Source organism: Porites lutea, chromosome 13 (assembly GCF_958299795.1).
Source record: "Porites lutea chromosome 13, jaPorLute2.1, whole genome shotgun sequence".
Lineage (NCBI taxonomy): Eukaryota > Metazoa > Cnidaria > Anthozoa > Scleractinia > Poritidae > Porites > Porites lutea.
Genome location: NC_133213.1, coordinates 1,542,849 through 1,562,241, shown reverse-complemented (window position 1 = coordinate 1,562,241; position 19,393 = coordinate 1,542,849). Strand labels below are relative to the sequence as shown.

The 19,393-nt window shown below is 39.8% G+C and overlaps 2 protein-coding genes across 4 annotated transcripts in view; one reads left to right on the top strand and one right to left on the bottom strand.

Annotated features, from left to right (window-relative positions):
* Nucleotides 1–275: 275 nt before the first annotated feature.
* Nucleotides 276–2,901, bottom strand: LOC140923558 (uncharacterized). The gene is made up of 3 exons (XM_073373631.1): nucleotides 2,706–2,901; nucleotides 1,496–1,761; nucleotides 276–734 (listed from the first exon to the last, which is right to left on the bottom strand). The coding sequence occupies exons 1-3, from the start codon at nucleotides 2,899–2,901 to the stop codon at nucleotides 276–278; spliced, it is 921 nt and encodes a 306-aa protein (XP_073229732.1).
* A 3,165-nt stretch (nucleotides 2,902–6,066) lies between these two features.
* LOC140922814 (zinc carboxypeptidase-like) overlaps nucleotides 6,067–19,393 on the top strand; it is a 29,701-nt gene continuing 16,374 nt past the window's right edge. Inside the window, exons 1-10 of one of the 3 annotated variants that reach the window (XM_073372841.1) lie at nucleotides 6,067–6,274; nucleotides 7,967–8,048; nucleotides 10,503–10,718; nucleotides 11,747–11,848; nucleotides 12,209–12,319; nucleotides 12,845–12,952; nucleotides 13,261–13,363; nucleotides 13,902–14,107; nucleotides 14,652–14,736; nucleotides 16,931–17,616. In XM_073372841.1, the coding sequence (XP_073228942.1) occupies nucleotides 6,168–6,274; nucleotides 7,967–8,048; nucleotides 10,503–10,718; nucleotides 11,747–11,848; nucleotides 12,209–12,319; nucleotides 12,845–12,952; nucleotides 13,261–13,363; nucleotides 13,902–14,107; nucleotides 14,652–14,736; nucleotides 16,931–17,163 (1,353 nt within the window). In that variant the 5' untranslated portion in view covers nucleotides 6,067–6,167 and the 3' untranslated portion in view covers nucleotides 17,164–17,616. Of the gene's footprint in view, nucleotides 6,275–7,966; nucleotides 8,049–10,502; nucleotides 10,719–11,746; nucleotides 11,849–12,208; nucleotides 12,320–12,844; nucleotides 12,953–13,260; nucleotides 13,364–13,901; nucleotides 14,108–14,651; nucleotides 14,737–16,930; nucleotides 17,617–19,393 lie in introns of those variants that run through there. The other 2 variants (XM_073372840.1, XM_073372839.1) reach the window with 2 other exon arrangements.

The following is a 19,393-nucleotide window of genomic DNA, read 5'->3' as shown; positions in this document are numbered from 1 at the left end:
AAGAAAACAAGTTTATTTACAAAGAGCTAAAGAGTTTGTACATTAACTTTGCTATTAAATTAATTACAAGACATGCTATACTTTTTGTCTGTCTATAACATACTGTACATAATAGTATATTTACAAGATATTGTCTTTGCGGCATATTGTATCCCAAACATGAACACTTAGAAAAATCATACCTGTGATGGAATTACATTTTGTTCAACTTAAATCTGGACAAGAGATATGGTAAAAAACTAAGGAAATTAACTCATGAATAAAAGTTTTTAAAACTACTCCTGGTCTTCATCCTCTCGGATTCCCATCATCCATTGCGTCTTGCAATCACGTGACACCAGGTGTCCAGCAGTTTTCACCTGGGTGGGGTATAAACTGGGTAATGTTGGCAAGAATGGTGAAGGCTCGGCATACTGGTTTGACAGGTACCTTCGGAAGTCTTGGGTTGCTTGTGAGTGCATGTCCACAGTTGGAAACCGGTTTGGCCTTACTGGATAACACGGAAAGGTGGTGTGCTCTGATCTGTATGACTGCTGATAGTCTGGTGAATATCCAGAGTAACGAGGAGACAACGGTGGTGTTTGAAATCGAGCGTGTACAGGATAACTAAGCTGGGGCTGATGGATTGAGGCTGGTTGGTACTGGTCAAACTGGTTTGGGAAACTCGTTTGTGGTATAGCGGGTGAACACCTTTCCTGCCGCCTTAGTTTAGCTCGGCGATTCTGGAACCAAAACTGAAAAATAAAAAAAAATAAAAACGATTAACGATATCATACTTATGTTAGTCAAGTATCAAGGGAAAAGCTCAATGGTGACCCTACAAAAAGCGCTGACATTAAAAAACCGATCATGATTTTCCGTTCCAAAGGCAATAGACAACAGCCAATGAATTCCTACATACTGCACAAATCTTACTATAATGTAATCGAATAATCTTTGCCTGCTGAATTTTCTAACGCAGTATTGTGAAATAATAAATAACTAAAATAAAACACGGTTCTTTGACTGCCAAATGGAACCCATATTAGCACAACCGCGCTACTAGATCGTCAAAACAATGACAAACTTTTGTTTTCGAATGAACATAATCAGAAAACTACAATTTCCAGACTAAAAAGACATTTTTGCAATGAAAGGTAGCGCAAGTAAGTTGTTTATCATTTTCAGTCGATCTTCACCAGCTTCAGCAATGTCTCATTAATTTTCTACGAAGAGTTTTGATTGTAATTTGTCGATCAAAAACGGACGTAAAATATCGAGAGAAAGTGAAGGATCATTCTTGCCGCTCCTTGCGCCCCCTTTACCGCCACCTGTCACTCTCCCCCGCGTTATTACCCCTCCCTGTCAAACGCACTGCCCCGAAATTTGAAATTATTACAAGACCTTACAAATGTATGACTTTAATGTGCTGACCTTTCTCCATTATTTTCCACCACAATTTTTTGAAAAGACCGAAAGCGGACAAAATGGTCACAAAAAATTAAATAATTCTCACCCGAATATTCCTGGTTGCGAGTCCAAGTTTCTGCGCCAGTTCGTCTTCATCTTCTGGCATCAGATAAGGTCGCTCAGCAAACACTTTCTCCAGCTCAAAAATTTCAATCGGTGAAAATGTGATGCGCCGTTTTTTCTTTTTCGGCTTCTCGGTAGAACTCGGGTTTGGTCGGTCTGCGTCGCTTTCCCGACCGCTGTCGACGTCAGTATCGGAGTCAACGTTGGGTGAGTTGTCGGCACTTTGGCGGCTAGTGTTAGTGCAGTTGCCTAAAAAAATTTAACAAAATCAACTTTAGCTATAATAATTTTCGTATGTTAAGGTATTATGCATTTTCCCTCTCGGTTTTCACGACCATCCTAGCAAGGCGCTTAACACTGAACTGACACTGGGATTCGTGTAGCTTTTACCAGCTGCGTCCTCCCTTTGTTTTCGCGTTCTCTTTCCTGTTCTAAATTCTACTTGTCTTGTCATAAAATTTAATAATTTCAAATGTCATCACTTCTCTGCTCCTTCTCATTTGTAGTACTACAACGCCAAACACAAGTATTACATGAGAAGAAATAACTGAGCTCCTTAGAAAGAACAACACGGAAATGAAGTTCTGTGAATGCCTTTCATCAAGCCAGTCTAGAGGCCTCAGATATTTTCCTCTGTCTACGAAGAATTAGTGACTAAGTTATCTCTCAAAACTTCTAGAGCATTTATCATTTTTTACAATAAAAGTTTTGAAGTTAACAAAAACAAAAACTGAAGAGAAAAATACTTTGGTATACCTTTAGAGTACTATCAAATCATCAACGGTTTTAGTTAATGACAACCGGAGTTATTTTCGTTATAAGCGACCAAACAAAACGAAAGTTCATTTTGTTTGCAGCTAAGTGGCTAAAATTTTGCATCGGGAATTACTGAAGAAACTTGCTCATTACAGCATTAAACACAGTAAACTAAATTGAAAATTATTGAATTGCACAGCCTTCCCCACTGAGGAGACCGAAGAAATACTCAGCGACTTTAGGTGTGGGAAGGCTGTTAAAGATAGTTATACACTGCTTATAAGCCATTGATGAATTATCAGTATTCATTCCGTTTCTCATTCAACACGCTTCAAACGGCGAAATTACTGAAATTACAAGTGCTTCTCCTTCCGAAATTCGTCGGCCGGCAAAGCCAGGCGCGAACGTAGACATATGTACAGGAAAATCACACTTACCAGAATCCGGTCGAGACTGAGTGTTATGGTCTTCTAGACCCAGTATCCGAGATATAGAAAAGGAGAGAGGTTGAGAAAAGACTGGTACCAATGGCGTGGACACTGTAGGAAGGGAAGGACAAGCCACTGATTGACGTTGTGACTCGCTGGAATGCAAATATCCACCGACTGGACTCATACTTCGACGCGCAGCCATTCCTCAGTAATATCTCGGTTGATTAGAATCGTGCAAGAGAGCAGCGCAAGAATCGTACAAACAAGAGTTTGAGAGCAAGAATAAGCTCTTCACTTAAATCCACCAGCGACTGTCAATCAATTACATCAAAAGCGGCCGACTTTGCCTTTACGCCTTTTAGGTATCGAATAAACCAATCGAAAGCGATCGGCTGTCTTTAGCGCAAACAAAGCGAAAGCGGGAACTTAAGACAATTTCTCCGTCCGCGGGTTCGTGAAGGCGGCTACTTTGCAGAGTATAACTTTGTCACAGCGCTGTTCTTAGGATAGGCTCAGCTCATCAAGTGGTATCATGCAAACACAACATGCGGCACTTGTCAAGTAAGCTTACTTACATCTCGCAGTAGACACGGAAGGCCCAAGGAAGGTATATTGCGCGCAACAAAGTATATATGCATGCTGATGGCCCTTAACTGAATATACCGGTATATTGTCTTAAGACATCATGGCGAGAATTCAATTTTTGGAGGTATTAACCTCCCTGAATCAACTGAGCATTTCTTCTAAAAGCGGGCGAGCATAATAATATAACAATAAGATTTCAGCACTGTCAAACCCCGCTTAATACGGACACCTCATTAATTATTACGGACAGTTTGCTTTGTCCCTGGGGAAGGAAAGCCCTAAAATTTTCTCTAAATTCAACCCGCTAAATATTACGGACACTTTCTATGGGCCCCCCTCCTCCCTCAGGGTTCGTGTCAATGGAATTTGACCTTAACTCAAAACAGGAGGTGATTATCAGAAGCCTCCATATGTGTTATAAACTTAAGTCAACCTTTTCCCGTTTAAATTTATTTTTGTAACAAACGGACTACCGCACAGAAGGCGAAAGAAGAAATGGCGGTCGAGGAAAAAGCTTTTTCTTTATTCCTTTACCGTTTTCCTTTCAGAATTTGTCCTCTTTTCCTTAAGGCTTTCAACAGAGGTAAGCTGCTTTCCAGTTAATATGGAGTTACTATATAAACTGACTGAAAAAAATGTGCTTAATTTTAAAGTAATGGTTCCAACAAGCACAAATTGCCTCTCTTAACAGCCTCGAGAAATTAAAGCTTCTTTGCTAAAAGTGGATTCCAAGACATCCTTTTCATTCCCTGAACCCTCGTTCTTTAATTATTTCTCTGCACTGAAAACATGTACCATAGCATATTCATTGTTATATGAGATAGCTAAAAACGTTCTTTTAAGATTTTCTTTTCATTTTATTAAATGTTTCTCCAAGCATTAAAAAGTGCGTCTGTAAATTAAAGATCTCTCATAAAGCTTCCGTTTTTCAAAAGACCACAATCAGGAAAATTCGTAGGTTTCCTTGTGTTTTTTTTTTCTGTTAAAAAGACAATTCAGGTTAGCATACCACGAAACTAGACAAGTGGGGATCAGTCTTGTTTTTTGTTTGTTATTATTATTATTATTATTATTATTATTTTTATAATTGTTATTAGTAGTCTTTAGATAGTCATTTTACGACAATTCTCTTTCGTACACAAGAAGAATGTACATAGGGTATATATTTTTAATATTTCATATTCTTGAATCTGTAAATAGTAAAATTTAATAATTTTTATATTTATCATTGGGATGAACATAGAAATTTTCTTTTTTTTTAGTTTATAGACAGTTGTTTACATTTGCTCTATTGAAAACCACCAGACCACCAAGAAGTCTTTTTTTAACTATAGTTATACTAAATTTGTACTTAATTTTCAATTTTGAGAAGAGTTTAATAAAATTTCATTATAAAAAAAAAAAAAAATTATTATTATTATTATTATTATTATTATTATTATCATTATTATTATTATTACTGATATAGGAGGGAATAGACAATTGTATGCTCTTTTATTTTCGACACTAGATGCTTACACTCCCCCAGTTCACGAAAAAAGTAGAGAACTGAAAAACCAGTTGAATTTAACCATCCCTTTGGATGTCGTACACGCTTCGATTGAATCAGAAGATGGAAATCCGCAACAGTCGAACCCCGCTTCATGGACAGCCGGTTAACACGAACACCTTGTTAATACGGGCAGTTCAGTTTCCTTGTTTATAGCGGCCCAATTCAACCCGCCTTATACGGACAACCCGTTGATATGATATTTTCTGTGCCCGCTCGGTGTCGCGAATTAACGGGGTTTGACAGTACCACTCCAATATAGGAAAAGGGTGCTGTTTGTCGTTGCAAAATTTCAATCTTATTTGAACATTAACCAAGAAAATGGATGTAAACACTCGTCCAACGGTCGGCATTTTTTTTCTTGTGGAACACTAAATTTCCATTTGAAGTAAGAGGACCATCGGTTGAACTATTAACGTTTGTCTACAGTCTGTCTGACTAATCACGAGTCTTGTTCATTAGTTTCTGTTGGAAGCGGACAACTTAAACAAAGTGTAGCAGTAAGAACCTGAAACCGAAGTAACTCTGAAGTGTCGCCTTCAATTAACACATCAGACACCGCTCCTTTCAAAAAGCAAAATTCCTGAGAAACGATATTCACCTTCGCGCTGTAGTGTATGTTATTATGAAATCTCTTGCTGTTTTATTATTATGTCTGAAGTAAAGAAACGGTAGAATTTAGATTTTTAACAATTAAGAGGGTTAAGCATACACTTGTTTACCGTGATCACGTGAGAGAAAGGAAGGCTTGCCGTGAATTGAAGGTCAATTAAATTGTAGTAATAATTTAAAAATATTTACTCTATTTATTCAGAATAACATGAAGTTAGAAAAAATTTTCTTACTTGCTTCAAATCTTTTCTTTCGTACTTTCATTGTATCACAGTGAAGGGGAAATTACTTCAGTAAAATATAAAACCGGTCTCTACTGTAAATTCATGTCTTTTTCTTTTTGTCCAATTTTCTCATGCAGCTGTACAGCTGCTGTAATAAGATATATAATTCACAATGGAGAGACTGATACCTTTGAGGTTGTAGCTCAAAATATTTATTCTCTCGCCTAAGGCCTGAATTTTTGTTGATTTTCTATGATGAGAATTTATTTGCTGGTCAACTGAGGTATATCGTGCTTGATTGTAAGTTAAGAAAAGTTATCAACAGTGCCAATTCAGCTAGGATCGAAGAAAATGAGATTCATAACTGATTCAACTGCATATTAATTGCAAGAAATTATTCAGTAACTTCATCACTTTTTGTCTGCGTTTGCTACTTAAACAACGCAGGGCGGCTAGCAAAGACTAATCTGGAAAAACTCCACGTTAATTCTGCTTGATATGAAAGCAGTAGGTGGATTAAACTTAAACTTCCTCCAGTTTGGAGTGGCTATATTAGCGATTATAGCCTCCCAGCATCTTAGCCACAGTTTACGGCTTTTTGACAGGTAAGGGTAAAGAAGTATCAATTTTTTATAGCGACTTATAAAACGCATATTGGGAAACCTGTTTCAAGCGGACGACAAAGTCAAAGGACGCCCTGTATTAAGAAGAATATAATAATAATGATTATGATTCCTGGGCAGTATTTGTAGCACAAAGCTAAAGGCTAATCAGTGGCTGAAAGAAACTGAGTGAGTCGTTCCGATGTTTGACTTTCTGTAAACACCGGAAATTGCCGGTATATAGGGCGCAACCGACTAGGATGGAGGGTTCAAGGAGCTATATTCTCGGTCACAAATATGTTGAAACAAAATCCCTTCAATGGTGATCTTCGAGGCAGACATGAACGCAGCATTGACGTGGGAGAATTTAACAATACAGGTCTTATGCCAGTACCTTGGGCTTTCGAAAACTGTTATAGCGAAAGTATAAGTGGAGTCGAAACGGCACCTGTCCAATCGGGAACCCCGATATTGCAGAGCCCCAAACAGGGTTAAAATTCGTACAAACATAAGTTCCCTATAAGTGACATGAGCTGTAAAAACAAGATAAGACTCATTTCCGCGTTACGCTATAGTTTTCAGACTCAAAAGACAGTTGGAAGAATAAAAATCAAGCGGGTGATCGATTAACAAGATCCAAGTTCAAACGTTTCCTTAATAATTGTTTTATATTCTCGTTTGAAGCAAAAATGTTTTCTACTGCGTATACCCCCGGATCGGAATAGTGAGGGGAGATTTTGCTAAGCATGAAAAATTTAAATTCATCAAGCTATTTCTATATATTCTGCTCGGTACAACGTGTTTATTGTTGTTCCGATGACAACTTGTGATGATGTGACTCTGCTGTCTCAGTCCCTTGAATACAAAAAGACGTATGCATCATGGCGGATAAAGGCCTGGTATGCATCGTCAATGGTTCCCACTTCTTGTTGCCTTTTTTGTGTTTTTTCCCTTCTTAAACAGAGCTCAGAAATAAAGGATGAATAAAACGTCTCTCTACCAGTTTAGACTTCTCGCCCGAGTTGGCCTTTTTAATTAGGAAGCTTAGCAAAGACGACGAGAACGGAACTAAAATAGTAATGTGTTTAGATAAACAAAACAACAACTTTGCCCATTCAGCACAATTTTTTGGTCTCATTTCTTTGCCATCGGTACACGACCACGACGTGAACCTGCCAATTTTCAAGTTTTGTTGAGGACGTGACAAAAGACAACGGTTTTCTAATTCGTTTTTTAAACTTGGATACATTTCTGTAGAATTCGACTCCAGAAAAATTAATCAATATTCGAAAAATTGAACGACATGGAATATCAGCGATGAATTTTGAAAAAGTATGAATTCGCTTTTTACCAGAAGCTTTCGCCTACGTCGCTCGTTGCTTAAGCTCCCCGGAAGGTCGAAAACGATGCAAAAACGCTATCATGTCTATCATTGACGGGGAGCATCAATTCATTTTTTACGCGGCCGGAAAGAGTGTCGTTTTGGTGCTTAAATGTTGGGTGTAAGATCTTCCCTTAAACTTTGCTTAAGTTGAAATAATTTCAAAATCCCCCCTCCAAAATTCCTAATTAATGACACAGCAAAAGATGCTAACACTATATTAGAGGCATTTATAGAGGCAAGTTTAAGTTTGCCGTAGTGCTTTTTCATATACAGGAGTTGAAACTGTTTGATTGTTGTGCGATTATCTTAAGACACAAGGTTCTGCGAGTGCAACCACAGACTGAGGACCACGTAAGCTCCCTGAGGGAATTGCTACAAAGCTGGAATGGTGCTGTAAGTGAATACATTAAAACAAATGATGATGTTCTTGGTGGGCCGTTCGTACCTTGTTAAGTAAGAAATTTTTTTCCCAACAGCGCACGCTCTCATTGGTTACTTCATGCTAGGCCACTTTTTCCCCGTCAAAGTCTCTGAGCGAGCAACATTGCAAAATCTATGACGTTAGAGGGTAACATTGCGCTGTTTAATACCGTTGGCCGACGACCGCCGTTGTAGCGAAGTTTAATGAACTTCCAGCGTTAAAATTTCCAGCTATATAATAAGTCGCTTAAGGACTGGTCCCACGGAAAATAGTTAATTTTGTTTCCCTCGGCTCTGCCTTGGGAAACATTGGGATTCTCGAGAAACAAAATTAAGCTTTTCCCTCAGAGCCAGTCATTTAGCAATTAATGAACGAGGCAGAGTAGGGTATGAAGAATTAAGCAGATCGAGGAGGATGTTATCGGGCCGAGGTCGATAACACCCTCCGAGATCTGCTTAATTCTTCATATCCGACGAAAGCCGAATTCAATAATTGCTTTATTATTCATTCAAAATAATTCCCAGTTTATAAAAAACATAGCTAAAACATGCTTACCTGCATCGATGTTAAGTTCAGTCTTCCATAGTGTACGTTTAGGTTTGTCCTTGCTCCGCAAATATTCTCCAAATAGCAGATGTCGCCCTCTGAGTTGTCTTCTTGCTGTTTTCGCCCTGTTTTTAGCTATTATTTCTCCTAGTTCCGGCTGTAGGTCTTACTCTTGAAACGTGTGAAATGTCCGCCATTTTTTTTCACAACCAAAACAACTCAACCTCGTCCCCAGGTCTTCTCGGCAACGGTGCTCTTACGTAACTGGTTATGGTGAATTATGCGTGTGCCAATCAGAATTAATTAGGGAAATATTTTGAATGAATAATAAGTGTTCTTAAATCTCTTTATCGTGGGGCAACCTCGTCCTCAGGGCTTTTCCCTAAAATAATGGGAAAAGCCCTTCGAGACGAGGTTGATCGTGGGGATCTAGAGAAGGGGCCTGGAGTCCCGGAACAAGCTTTTTTTTTTTTAGATCAAAACCACAGGTAGCCCAAGTGTAATATGAGAGTTTGTATGGGAAATAAAGAGTTTGTAACTTGAATGAAATAAATGAACTAAAAGCAATAAAAGTTATAAATAAAGTGTAAATATTGTTACTTGATGTCGTTGACTTTGTTTTACGAAGTTTCAGCGCGATTTGAGTACTTTTACATCATTTGACCTGACAGTGTGGTAATATACACTGTCAGGTCAAATGATGTAAAAATACTCAAATCGCGCTGAAACTTCGTAAAAACAAAGACAACGACTCCAGGTAGCAATATTTACACTTTATTGATAACTTTTACCTCTTTTAGGTCATTTATCTCATCAAAGTTTCATTTTCCATAAAATCTCTTTATTTCCCATACAAACTCTCATATTACACTTGGACCACCTGTGATCAAAACCAAAGCCCGCGAGACTGAGGGCAGTGCTGAAGACGTTGTTGGAAGGCTGTGTATTCCGTTGGGAGAAAGGGTTTCCGCCCTTACCGTGAAAAACAAACAAAAAAACAAGCAAACAAACAACCAAAAGCAAAACGAAACGAAAACAAAAAAACGCGAAAATAGAAAGAAGCGCGTCCTAGCGGCTGTTATCGCCGCTTTGGAGATCGACGCCATAACGTTCAAAGTTAATATGGATCCTAACGAGTTGTTTATGCGCAGGTTATCTTGTTAATTATTTTATGGACCTATTGCGGACCTATGAGCTAGTTGACAGTGAACTCAGGTAAAAATTGGAAGATATTGTGCAACGCAAATTTAATGATCGATTGATTTTTACAAAGTTTATAAAAATGTGCGTTTAAAAGGTATGGAAAACCAGACGTTTCGAGAGTGCTCCCTCCTCCTCAGTGGTTTATAGCAACTGAAAAAAGCACGCGCAATGTAACGTTTAAGTACAAATCAAAACAAAGGCTAACGTTACATGCGCGCGCTACCTTTGAGTAGTTCAATTAAAGTTAAAGTCCACATTCGGTCCGGCTGGTGCGAGTGTTCGGTGTCCGAATATCATTCTGGCCTCAAAACTGCGCTTCTCTGTTGCACTTCTGAAGCCAGAACGAATCACGCATACCAGCATGTCACCGACGCTGTGACCAGGGGATGTAAAGAGGCGGCCAACGACAAGGCCTGTGTCAGGTAGTCGGGTGGAGCGTAAATGTGAACTTAGGTACCACTCTGAATATACTGATGCGTATACCTATAAGCCTATTCAATGTCTCAACCTTCGAAGTCGAAGGAGTTTAACGAGTAGTTTATCCGAAGGTTATCACCAGTGTTGATTATTTTATGGGCCAAATGCAAACCTATAAGCCAGTTGACAAGGAACTCGTGTTTCACTCTGAAATATACTGATGTGTCTTTAACCCTATTCAATGTCCCAAACATATGTAGCTTGATGTATGGAAACAATCGTCGATTCCGGGAGAGGAAGTCCACGTTCATTTGGGTCCTGATGCTATTGAAGATTTCAAGTCAGATCTAACAAAAAGAAGTCTAAAGTTTGAAACAATGATCGAAGACACGCAAGCACTGATTGATAACGAAGGCATGTGCTGTTCAGAAGGGGATGAAGATAATTTTGACAGCTGTTATCATACAGTAAATGAGGTAAGGACAAGAATTAATTGCATTCAAACCTTCTTAATGCGATGAGCAAGGGGACAAGAACCAGGAACCATCTCAGCACTAAAGCGCACACTACCAAATCCGCGGTATGGCCAGTACCTTAGAAATGCGTACAAACATATATCCCGGACAGTGGCAGCCCGATGCACGGCTGTTTCGCCCATGTCCACATTATAGCCCTGGTTTCCTTTTAGAGCTACAATCGGCGACAAAATTTTTGAGATATTGCAATCAAATAGGATAACTTCAGAGCAAAATAATCCACACCCCTCCCCTGTCGCCTCCATTCAAAGATGTTGTTCTCTTAAGGTGGCTCGAACAGGGGGCACAACATTGCATGGAGGGGATGGGGCGGGGGGGGGGGAGGAAAAAGCTATGTTTTCCTTTTTTGAAGTCAAGAAAACGTCAAAAAGCCCCTTTAGGGGGAAGTGTCTCATCTCATTTTGTCGCCGATTGTAGCTAGGGATGTATGAAATTTTTTGTCTTTGCGAAATTAGGACAGTTCGCGGGAACATGAAGGAACTCGGTACCTAATGAGGCCCAGTTCAAACGTCGAAGTTTCATGTACCGATCCTTATGCATAAATTACTAAAACTTATTTCACTGGTAAACATTGTAGACTGTTGTACATCGCGAAAATGAGTTGATTCCGACTAATTTTAATTAATTAAAGTTTGAAGTCTGAATCAACCGTCAAACTTTTATCGTTTGGATCGACCCAAATTAAATAGCTGGTAAGTACGGGGCATGAAAAGTTCCACGTTTGAACTGAGGCTAACCGGCTAACTGAAAGATGTGTTTTTATTATCGGCTTTTGATCAAATGTTTTCTTTTTCTCAAACGTTACAAAATATACCATATGATCAAAACACAGCTAACCAGGGACACATTGATCAGCACTTTAATTTATTTGTCATACTTTAGATTAATCCATGTTCTAAAAGCTGACCTTGTTGTGAGAAACGTTGTAAGAATTTACTTGACTCGGTAAATATTTTTCCTCAAACCAGATCCATGATGAACTGTTCCGATTGAGGAAAGAATACCCGGACTTGGTGAAGCTCGTAAACGTGGGAAAGTCTTACGAGAAGCAAGATATGTTAGGGATAGAGGTGAGATCTAGGCCGCAGCGAAAATGGAAACTCCGATCCACCGATGAGCACATTCAAAAGATAAGATATCAAAAAGGAGAAAACTTAATGTCATTATAAGTTTTAGACACCCTTTTCAGGGATGTAGGTAACTAGTGCTGACTTTTTTGTGTCACTTAAGAGATTTTTTAAATTCGTGTCAAAACCGTTCTAAAAATGAACTGGTCAGTGCAAATGCGGCGTGGCACAAGTACATGGAAGTTGTTTGCTCTGGGGTATAGGTTCCTGTTTATAATTAAGCCAGAAATAGAGCTCACCAGAACTCAAACAACCTCTCCCTATTTTGCTAGGTTTGAATTTACAGTCATCTTCTTTCCTCAGATTAAACAAAACACACCCGATGCCAGTGAGCGAGGTTTAGTTTTTATACTTTGCGGAATTCACGCCAGAGAATGGATCAGTCCAGCGACTTGCATGTACATATTACATCAAGTAAGTAGATTCGAATGTACCTCGACAACTAGCTTTATTTTCATTTAAATCAAGTTGAGAGACTCTTAACAATTCGTTCATTCATTCATTCATTCATTCATTCATTCATTCATTCATTCATTCATTCATTCATTCAGTCAGTCAGTCAGTCAGTCAGTCAGTCAGTCATTCATTCATTCATTCATTCATTCATTCATTCATTCATTCATTCATTCATTCATTCAGTCAGTCAGTCATTCATTCATTCATTCATTCATTCATTCAGTCAGTCAGTCAGTCAGTCAGTCAGTCAGTCAGTCAGTCAGTCAGTCAGTCAGTCAGTCATTCATTCATTCATTCATTCATTCATTCATTCATTCATTCATTCATTCATTCATTCATTCATTCATTCATCCATCCATTCATTCATTGTGCGATTGCTTGGTCACAATGTGGTCGGAGAGGCATTAGCTAAAAATGTTACGTAAAGAGATGGAACTTGAGTTAAAACTATACCTTAATTCTGCTTTTCCTTTGGAACATTAGCTTCTGGAATCCAAAGACAGTGATGAGGGAGTTGCAAACATGCTGAATTCATTTAACTGGTTTTTCCTGCCAGTTTTCAACGTGGATGGCTACAGGTTTACGCAAGAAGTAAGTAATACAGCGAGGATAATCAATAGTGATCAACGCGCATACTATATTGTTCTTTGTTGGGGAAGGGAGATTCCCCGAATCCTCATTCTCACTTCGCTTTGTTCACAGATTTCGGCTAGTTTGCGTTGAGAAATTGAAAAGGCTCCAAATAGTCTTAAATAGCTGCAGGACTTCAGTAGAGTTTGGTGTTAAGAGAAATAGCTAGAAATTTTGATTGGTGATGCCGACCTGAATACTTGGTTACCGCCGATCGATGCTGAGAGTTTTGTTCATTTAATGGAAATAAAAAACTTTGTTGTCAACAGGTAGACCGTCTTTGGCGAAAAAATCGAAGGCCGATTCTCCTTACAGGCTCTGGTAAAGCAGTCGGCGTAGACTTAAACAGAAACTTTGCAACTGAAAATTGGGGTTCGTAGTCAATTCTAACTCTTTTTATTAACAACACTTAATTTAACGGGTTTTCAGAAAGAAAGATTAGATTTCTATAGAGATCATTCATTTTCCTTAGACTACTTGCAGTTCACCTTGTCTCCTAAAGCCCGACCGACTGATAACCCAAGGAAATGTTTTTCGTCGCTAACCGCTTAAACGTAATCGACCAATACTTGGGCATAGGTGATGAGCCGCTGAGGGAATGAAATCCAGCCCCTGTTTAGGAAAAAAATCCTAAAATACATACCCTGTTTTGTACAACAACCGTGCCTCAACTTATTACCCTGTTTCGAACAAGAACAAACGCACCCGGTCTTGTTTTCAAGTCATTTATTGGCGACTGCAGCAGAGCAAATTCACGTTATAGCAATTGCTAGTCATTCATGTTATAGACTTTGACGCGGGAAGGCCCCGTCGAGTGTGTCTGGTGCACCCGCTCGCTTTGCTCGCCTGCAAAGCGAAAAAATTACGCCTGTTCTTCGGGCTTATATTTGAACCATTGCTTTATTTATAGGGCTGAATGATTGCGTCTCTAAAGCAAATTGTGAAACTTATCCTGGAGATAAGCCGTTTAGTGAGATTGAAACTCAAACCGTTGCCGCTTATCTTAAAAGCCGTGCTTCAGAATTGGTCTCCTTCTTTGATATTCACTCCTATTCACAGCTGTGGATGGCCCCTTGGGGGAATAAGAATGGGACACCGGCTGAGTATAATCTAATGGTGAGTGGAAAGACTAATTATTTAACGAAAAAAAAGTGTCATTTAAAGGCTCGCACCATGTGAGGATATCCCCTGGCCTTTGGAATCCGGAACTCAGCTCAAGAAATCCGGAATCCGGCCCCCTAACGATTGGAATCCGGAATCTATCTCCCAATGACAAGAGATCCAGAATCCAATACATGGAATCCCCCCCAAAAATTACTTTTTGAGTGTTGATGTATTTAGCACGAAATTACTAATTGGGGACACTATTGTTACGTTGTATTATTTATTGACGGGGCGAAGGAGGTATTGGAATTTGGTATGCTCAAGAAAAAGAAAGTCTGAGAATTTAACGAAGTTTTCACGTTAATTTGAAGTCAACAGCCAACTCATATCCGAAGCTAGTTATTTCGCAATCAATGCTTGACTTTTTGTTGTAAGTACAAATTCTCTAAAACTCCATTTAAAACCCTTGAAAGTTGTTTTGGTAGTCAAAGTATGAAAATAAATAAACATAATTTTCGTTATTTTAATGCCTTTTAATTCTGTTGACTGCATACAGAGAAGTGTGATGAAAGCTGGCACCGAAGCAATAAGGTCCACATCTGGGAAAGCGTTTAAATTCGGACCGACTTATCAAACGATATGTAAGTTAAAATTATACTGAAACTCAGTGCGTGTGTGAGTGCTAGTAAATACTAGTTATGTCAACAAAACTGACAGCTAGTACCTTTACTTGTATTACTTTTCTCAGTTTTTTTTAATACACTGTATTAAAAATAATTTCCAAGTAGACCTTTATCTTTTATTTTATTGGGAAATTTGCTTTAAACAAGGGCACATTGAATTCATTAAGAACGTTGAACGATATTGAATCAACATGTTTTTAGTCGTTTGCAGATCCAGGGGGAGGACTGGGGGTTCCGGGAGTTCTGGGGGATCGGGGGGTCCAGCGGGTCCGGGTCCCTAAATGCACCCATCAGTCTGGAAGAAATTTATAGCCTTTAAGTGACTGAGTGCCAGAAAAATTAAAGCTCACAAGTTTACTATCGAAAAAAATAGCTTAAAACGGGTGCAAATGATAAGCTGTAAACAGGCTGTATTAAAGTTCTAAGGGTGATTTCAAGTTTGGACCCCTGGCTCCCGCCGCCCCTGGTTTGGCCAGGGCTTTTAAAACACAGGCGTCCCAAGCTCACGTTACAAGAGTGGAATGTAATTTACTTTCTCGCAAGAGGGTCTGTGTCGCGTTACAGGCGACTGTTGAGACGTTGTATGAGAATACTCTTGATGAGAAATAATATACTGAGGCCTGATATTTAACGTTCGCAGACCTCAGTACCGTATTTATTCGATTAACCGCCCTGGGCGCTTATTACATTTTTGGACCTTGAGAGTGGGCGCTTATACGAGGTGGTCGCTTATAGGAGGCTGGGCGCTTATTAGTTTTTTTACCTTTTTCAGCAAGTCTAGTATGTTTATTTTGCAATAAAACAATAAATGCTAACAGGAGCCATAAAACGCGAAGAAGTAACAAAGCAAGGTTTCTGTAAAATACTCTGAAGAAATCTCCGTCGTTGGGGAAGTCTCTTATTAGTACTTATTCAATATCAATTTCGATCTCATTGCCAGTGGTTGGGGTGGGGGTGGGCGCTTATTTGAGTTTGATTGGGAGGAGGAGGGGGTGGGCGCTTATTCGAGGTGGGCGCTAATTCGAGGTTGGGCGCTTATTCGAATAAATACGGTATTTTATTTCTCATACAACGTCTCAACCCTGGGGGTCTCAACGGTCGCCTGTAACGCCTGTACGCGACACCGACTAAATTACATTCCACCGCCGCTCGTAAGGTGAACTTGGGACGCCTGTGTTTAAAATTGATTTTTTAAAAAATAATTTTACTACAGTCCACTCTCTCTTAAATGACACCTATATAAAACGAACTCCAAGAGTTGGTCCCTGCCTTTCTTTGCTACTTTTCTGTGTTTGACTCTCTGTAAGACGGACTTCTCTCTAAGACGGGCACTTAGCCGGTGTAAAAGGCGTTCACTTAGAGAAGAGTTGACTGTATTACAGACCCGGAGGGGGTGGGGGGGGGGGTACTTCCTAGTTATAGGCTAATGGGGATGTGCCACTGGATTGGGTCGCATTTTCAAGGCTACAATGGGCGACAAAATTGTTGAGACTCAAAATAGGATAACTTCAGAGAACAAAAGAAACCGCACCCCTCCCCTGCCCCCTCCATTCAAAGTTTGGGTGTTTGTTGTTTTCTATAGGTAGCTCGAACATCGGCACAACATTGCTTGGAGGGGATGGGGGAGGAAAAGCTATATTTCCTTCTTTTGAAGTCAGTAAAACGTAAAAAAGTCCCGTTTAGGGCGAAGTGTCTTCACTCATTTTGTCGCCGATTGTAGATTGACGATAATGGGGTTGCATTTTCATTAGTGTATGGGATCGCCTATTTTCGGGATTTTGGGGATCAGAAAATTCATTTAGGTAGGGATTTAAAAATGGGAAGATGTTTACTTCATTGAGTGTGAACAATGTGTCAATTCATCAGTCAGGATGACCTAGTTATAAGGCTTCATAAGGTAGGTGCGTAAACGGATAGTTACTAAGTTGGGATCGCCACAATTACATTTTCCCAAAACTGACCAAGATGGGGTCTATATTTGGCCACAGAACAGACTATAATGGGGCAGGAGTTCTGAGAGGGCAGCGGCACATTAGTAACCCAGCAAAAATTAACCCAAGTAACCAACCCGGGATTACAGACCGAATTGGGCAGGCTCGCTTCACTATATTCTAAGCTCATCGCAATAAAGTTTCGATATTGCATTTTTCAGATCCTGCATATGGCATAACAATTGATTATGTGTACGACACGCTGGGTGTTACTCACTCGTATACAATGGAGCTAAGGCCATCTGATAAGGACGACAATGGATTTATTCTACCCGCTTGTCAGATCATTGATAGTGGAAAAGAAATCATGGCTGCTTTCAAAGCTATCACCCCGATCATGGCAGAAAATCCCAAGAGAAAAGTCAAAAGAGACAGAAAACTTAGGTCACAATAGAGTGTTTTCACGTTTTGTCAAGTCCGGTGACCACATTGGAAACCATTCCTGTCGGAGTCTCTGTTTCCCTTTTAACTATTTTCTTAAAACTGGTTTTCCTTAGCGACGGAGTCAAAATCAAAAGCACCGAGCGTTAAACCAGTCTTAGCTGGTTCCAGGCGTTCACCCATGGCGAAAAAAAAACGAAGAAAAAAACGAGGGAGGGGAGACTGAGCTGTGTCATTTGGCGCCTCTCTCCACTACTGTGTCTGAACAGTCTGTACGCCTCCACTATCTGAAACGCCTGTGTAGCATGGCGCCGCGCCGTTTTGTCGGTCGCGGTTTCACTGCCCTCGTCCCCCTTGGCTTAATTGCGCGCCCGACCAAAACCGCTTTGCTACGCAGGCTACTAGGGAGCTTAAGCAAAGGCGTTTTTGAGCGACGGACGTCAACCGGAAGTGAGGCATTTTCCTTCTTAATAAGCCTTAACGATAGAAAATTTGTATTGTATAGCTTCTTTACTCTTACAGAGACAATTTGACTGAAAATAAGGACAATACCATCGTTCAAAAATGAAAAAAAGCCACTTCCGATTGACGTGCGTCGCTCAAAAACGTCGTTGCTTGAACGACTGGAACCGGCTAAACTAGTCCAGTAAAAACATATATGGAGGACTTTGGCTAGACTACGAGTAGTCCCCCATTTTTCCTTAGGAATAGTAGAGCGAGCGAAACGCGAGCGCGCGTGAAAATCGCCCCACGCGAGAAAAACGCGTGTCGCCTTTTCTCGCGTGGTGTGATTTTCACGCGCGCTTGCTCTACTATCCCTGAGGAAAAATGGGGGACTACTCGTAGTCTAGACTTTGGCTGGTTCATTTTTCCGCTTCTACTTGCGGCAGTGACCCCCTCCACCATCCCCTCGTTGCTTTTCATGCTCCCTTCTCTTTGCCCCGTCCCCATTACAAGTGGAACCTCGATATAACCAAGGACCAAGGGACTGGCGAAATTAGTTTGTGATAACGAGGTTTCGTTATATCGAGGTTCTTTTTCGTATCTTTTACTATTACTAGGGTAAAGAAAATCGTTCGTTATAGCGAGGACTTCGTTACATCGAGGTTCCACTGTACCCGAACGATACAATTGCATTCTAAGCAAGTTTAGATCGTAGGCAACGCAGTCACATTATAAGCGGTGAAAAAATAGAAACGTTCTCATCCTTGAAACTTCGATACTGTCGAGCTTGTGACTCCGTTTACGGCCCCAGGTTTGGATACGACTCCTATTACAGATCCAATAAACTGACGTAGCTGCTGATCACGTGACTGAAAACGCTCCATGGATGGAAAAATTCAACTAGCATTTACGTATTAGTCTAGTCGATACAAACTGGAGTACGTCTAGATTTGTATTCTTTCATTAATTGTTTTTTTTTCTCTTTTCTTGTGCCCGTCTCTACTACCTTAAGCCAATTACGGACATCAAGCATTGTCGTGTTTTTAAAATTGAAAGCTTGAATAAAGCTATTATTATTATTATTATTATTGTTGTTGTTGTTCTAGTACCCAGGTCCCGGTTCCTGAAAGACCGATTAGCGCTAATCCAGGATTAACATTTCATTTCGTTTTTGTATCTACCTTCCTGTGTACTGCTGAGAGTAACATTTAAGCAATAGAAAAAGTTTTCAGTGTCTGCATAGCCTGATATGAACACGAGAGGGGTGGGGAGACGTCGAGACAGTTATTCAAACCCGAGAAAAAACGCAAAACTCTTTGTATGGCACTGACTAAAAGAGAAATTCTTACCAGTCGCAAAGTCTTGTCCACGAAGTCTTGCACGCGTAATCAGTTCTTGTTTTGCAGAAAGATGCTTTCCAAAATTTTTTTAGCTTAGGGTTTTTCTAGTTTAAAATGTCAGCTTAAGCGAGGAAAAATTGACACACCTTCTTTGTAATGATTTTCCAAGTTTCAGCCGACGAAGGAGTGGGTAAATAAACTAAAGTTGTCGAGTTTTGAACTCGAAAACTTTTTCAAAATTCGTACTTGCGTGATGCAAAACATCTTGACGCCACAACCATGTGTACATCTGTTTACATACTCTCATGCAAACACTTCTCTCGCCCAATCAGAACGCGCGTACTATCTTAGTTATTTTATAATTTGTGTTATCATTGCTGTATCTCGGAGTTAAGGCCCAACAGTATTTTGTAAGCTTGAGTTGCATGTTCATAGACAAGAAAACCTTGCTTAAAATTT

What these genes read in the sequence shown, in the direction of transcription:
- LOC140923558 (XM_073373631.1), bottom strand. Translation starts at nt 2,901, where the DNA reads ATGGCTGCGCGTCGAAGTATGAGTCCAGTCGGTGGATATTTGCATTCC. An exon ending in TCAGTCTCGACCGGATTCTG is followed by an intron (nt 1,762 to 2,705) that starts GTAAGTGTGATT and finishes AAATTTTTTTAG; the next exon opens with GCAACTGCACTAACACTAGC. An exon ending in TCGCAACCAGGAATATTCGG is followed by an intron (nt 735 to 1,495) that starts GTGAGAATTATT and finishes TTTATTTTTCAG; the next exon opens with TTTTGGTTCCAGAATCGCCG.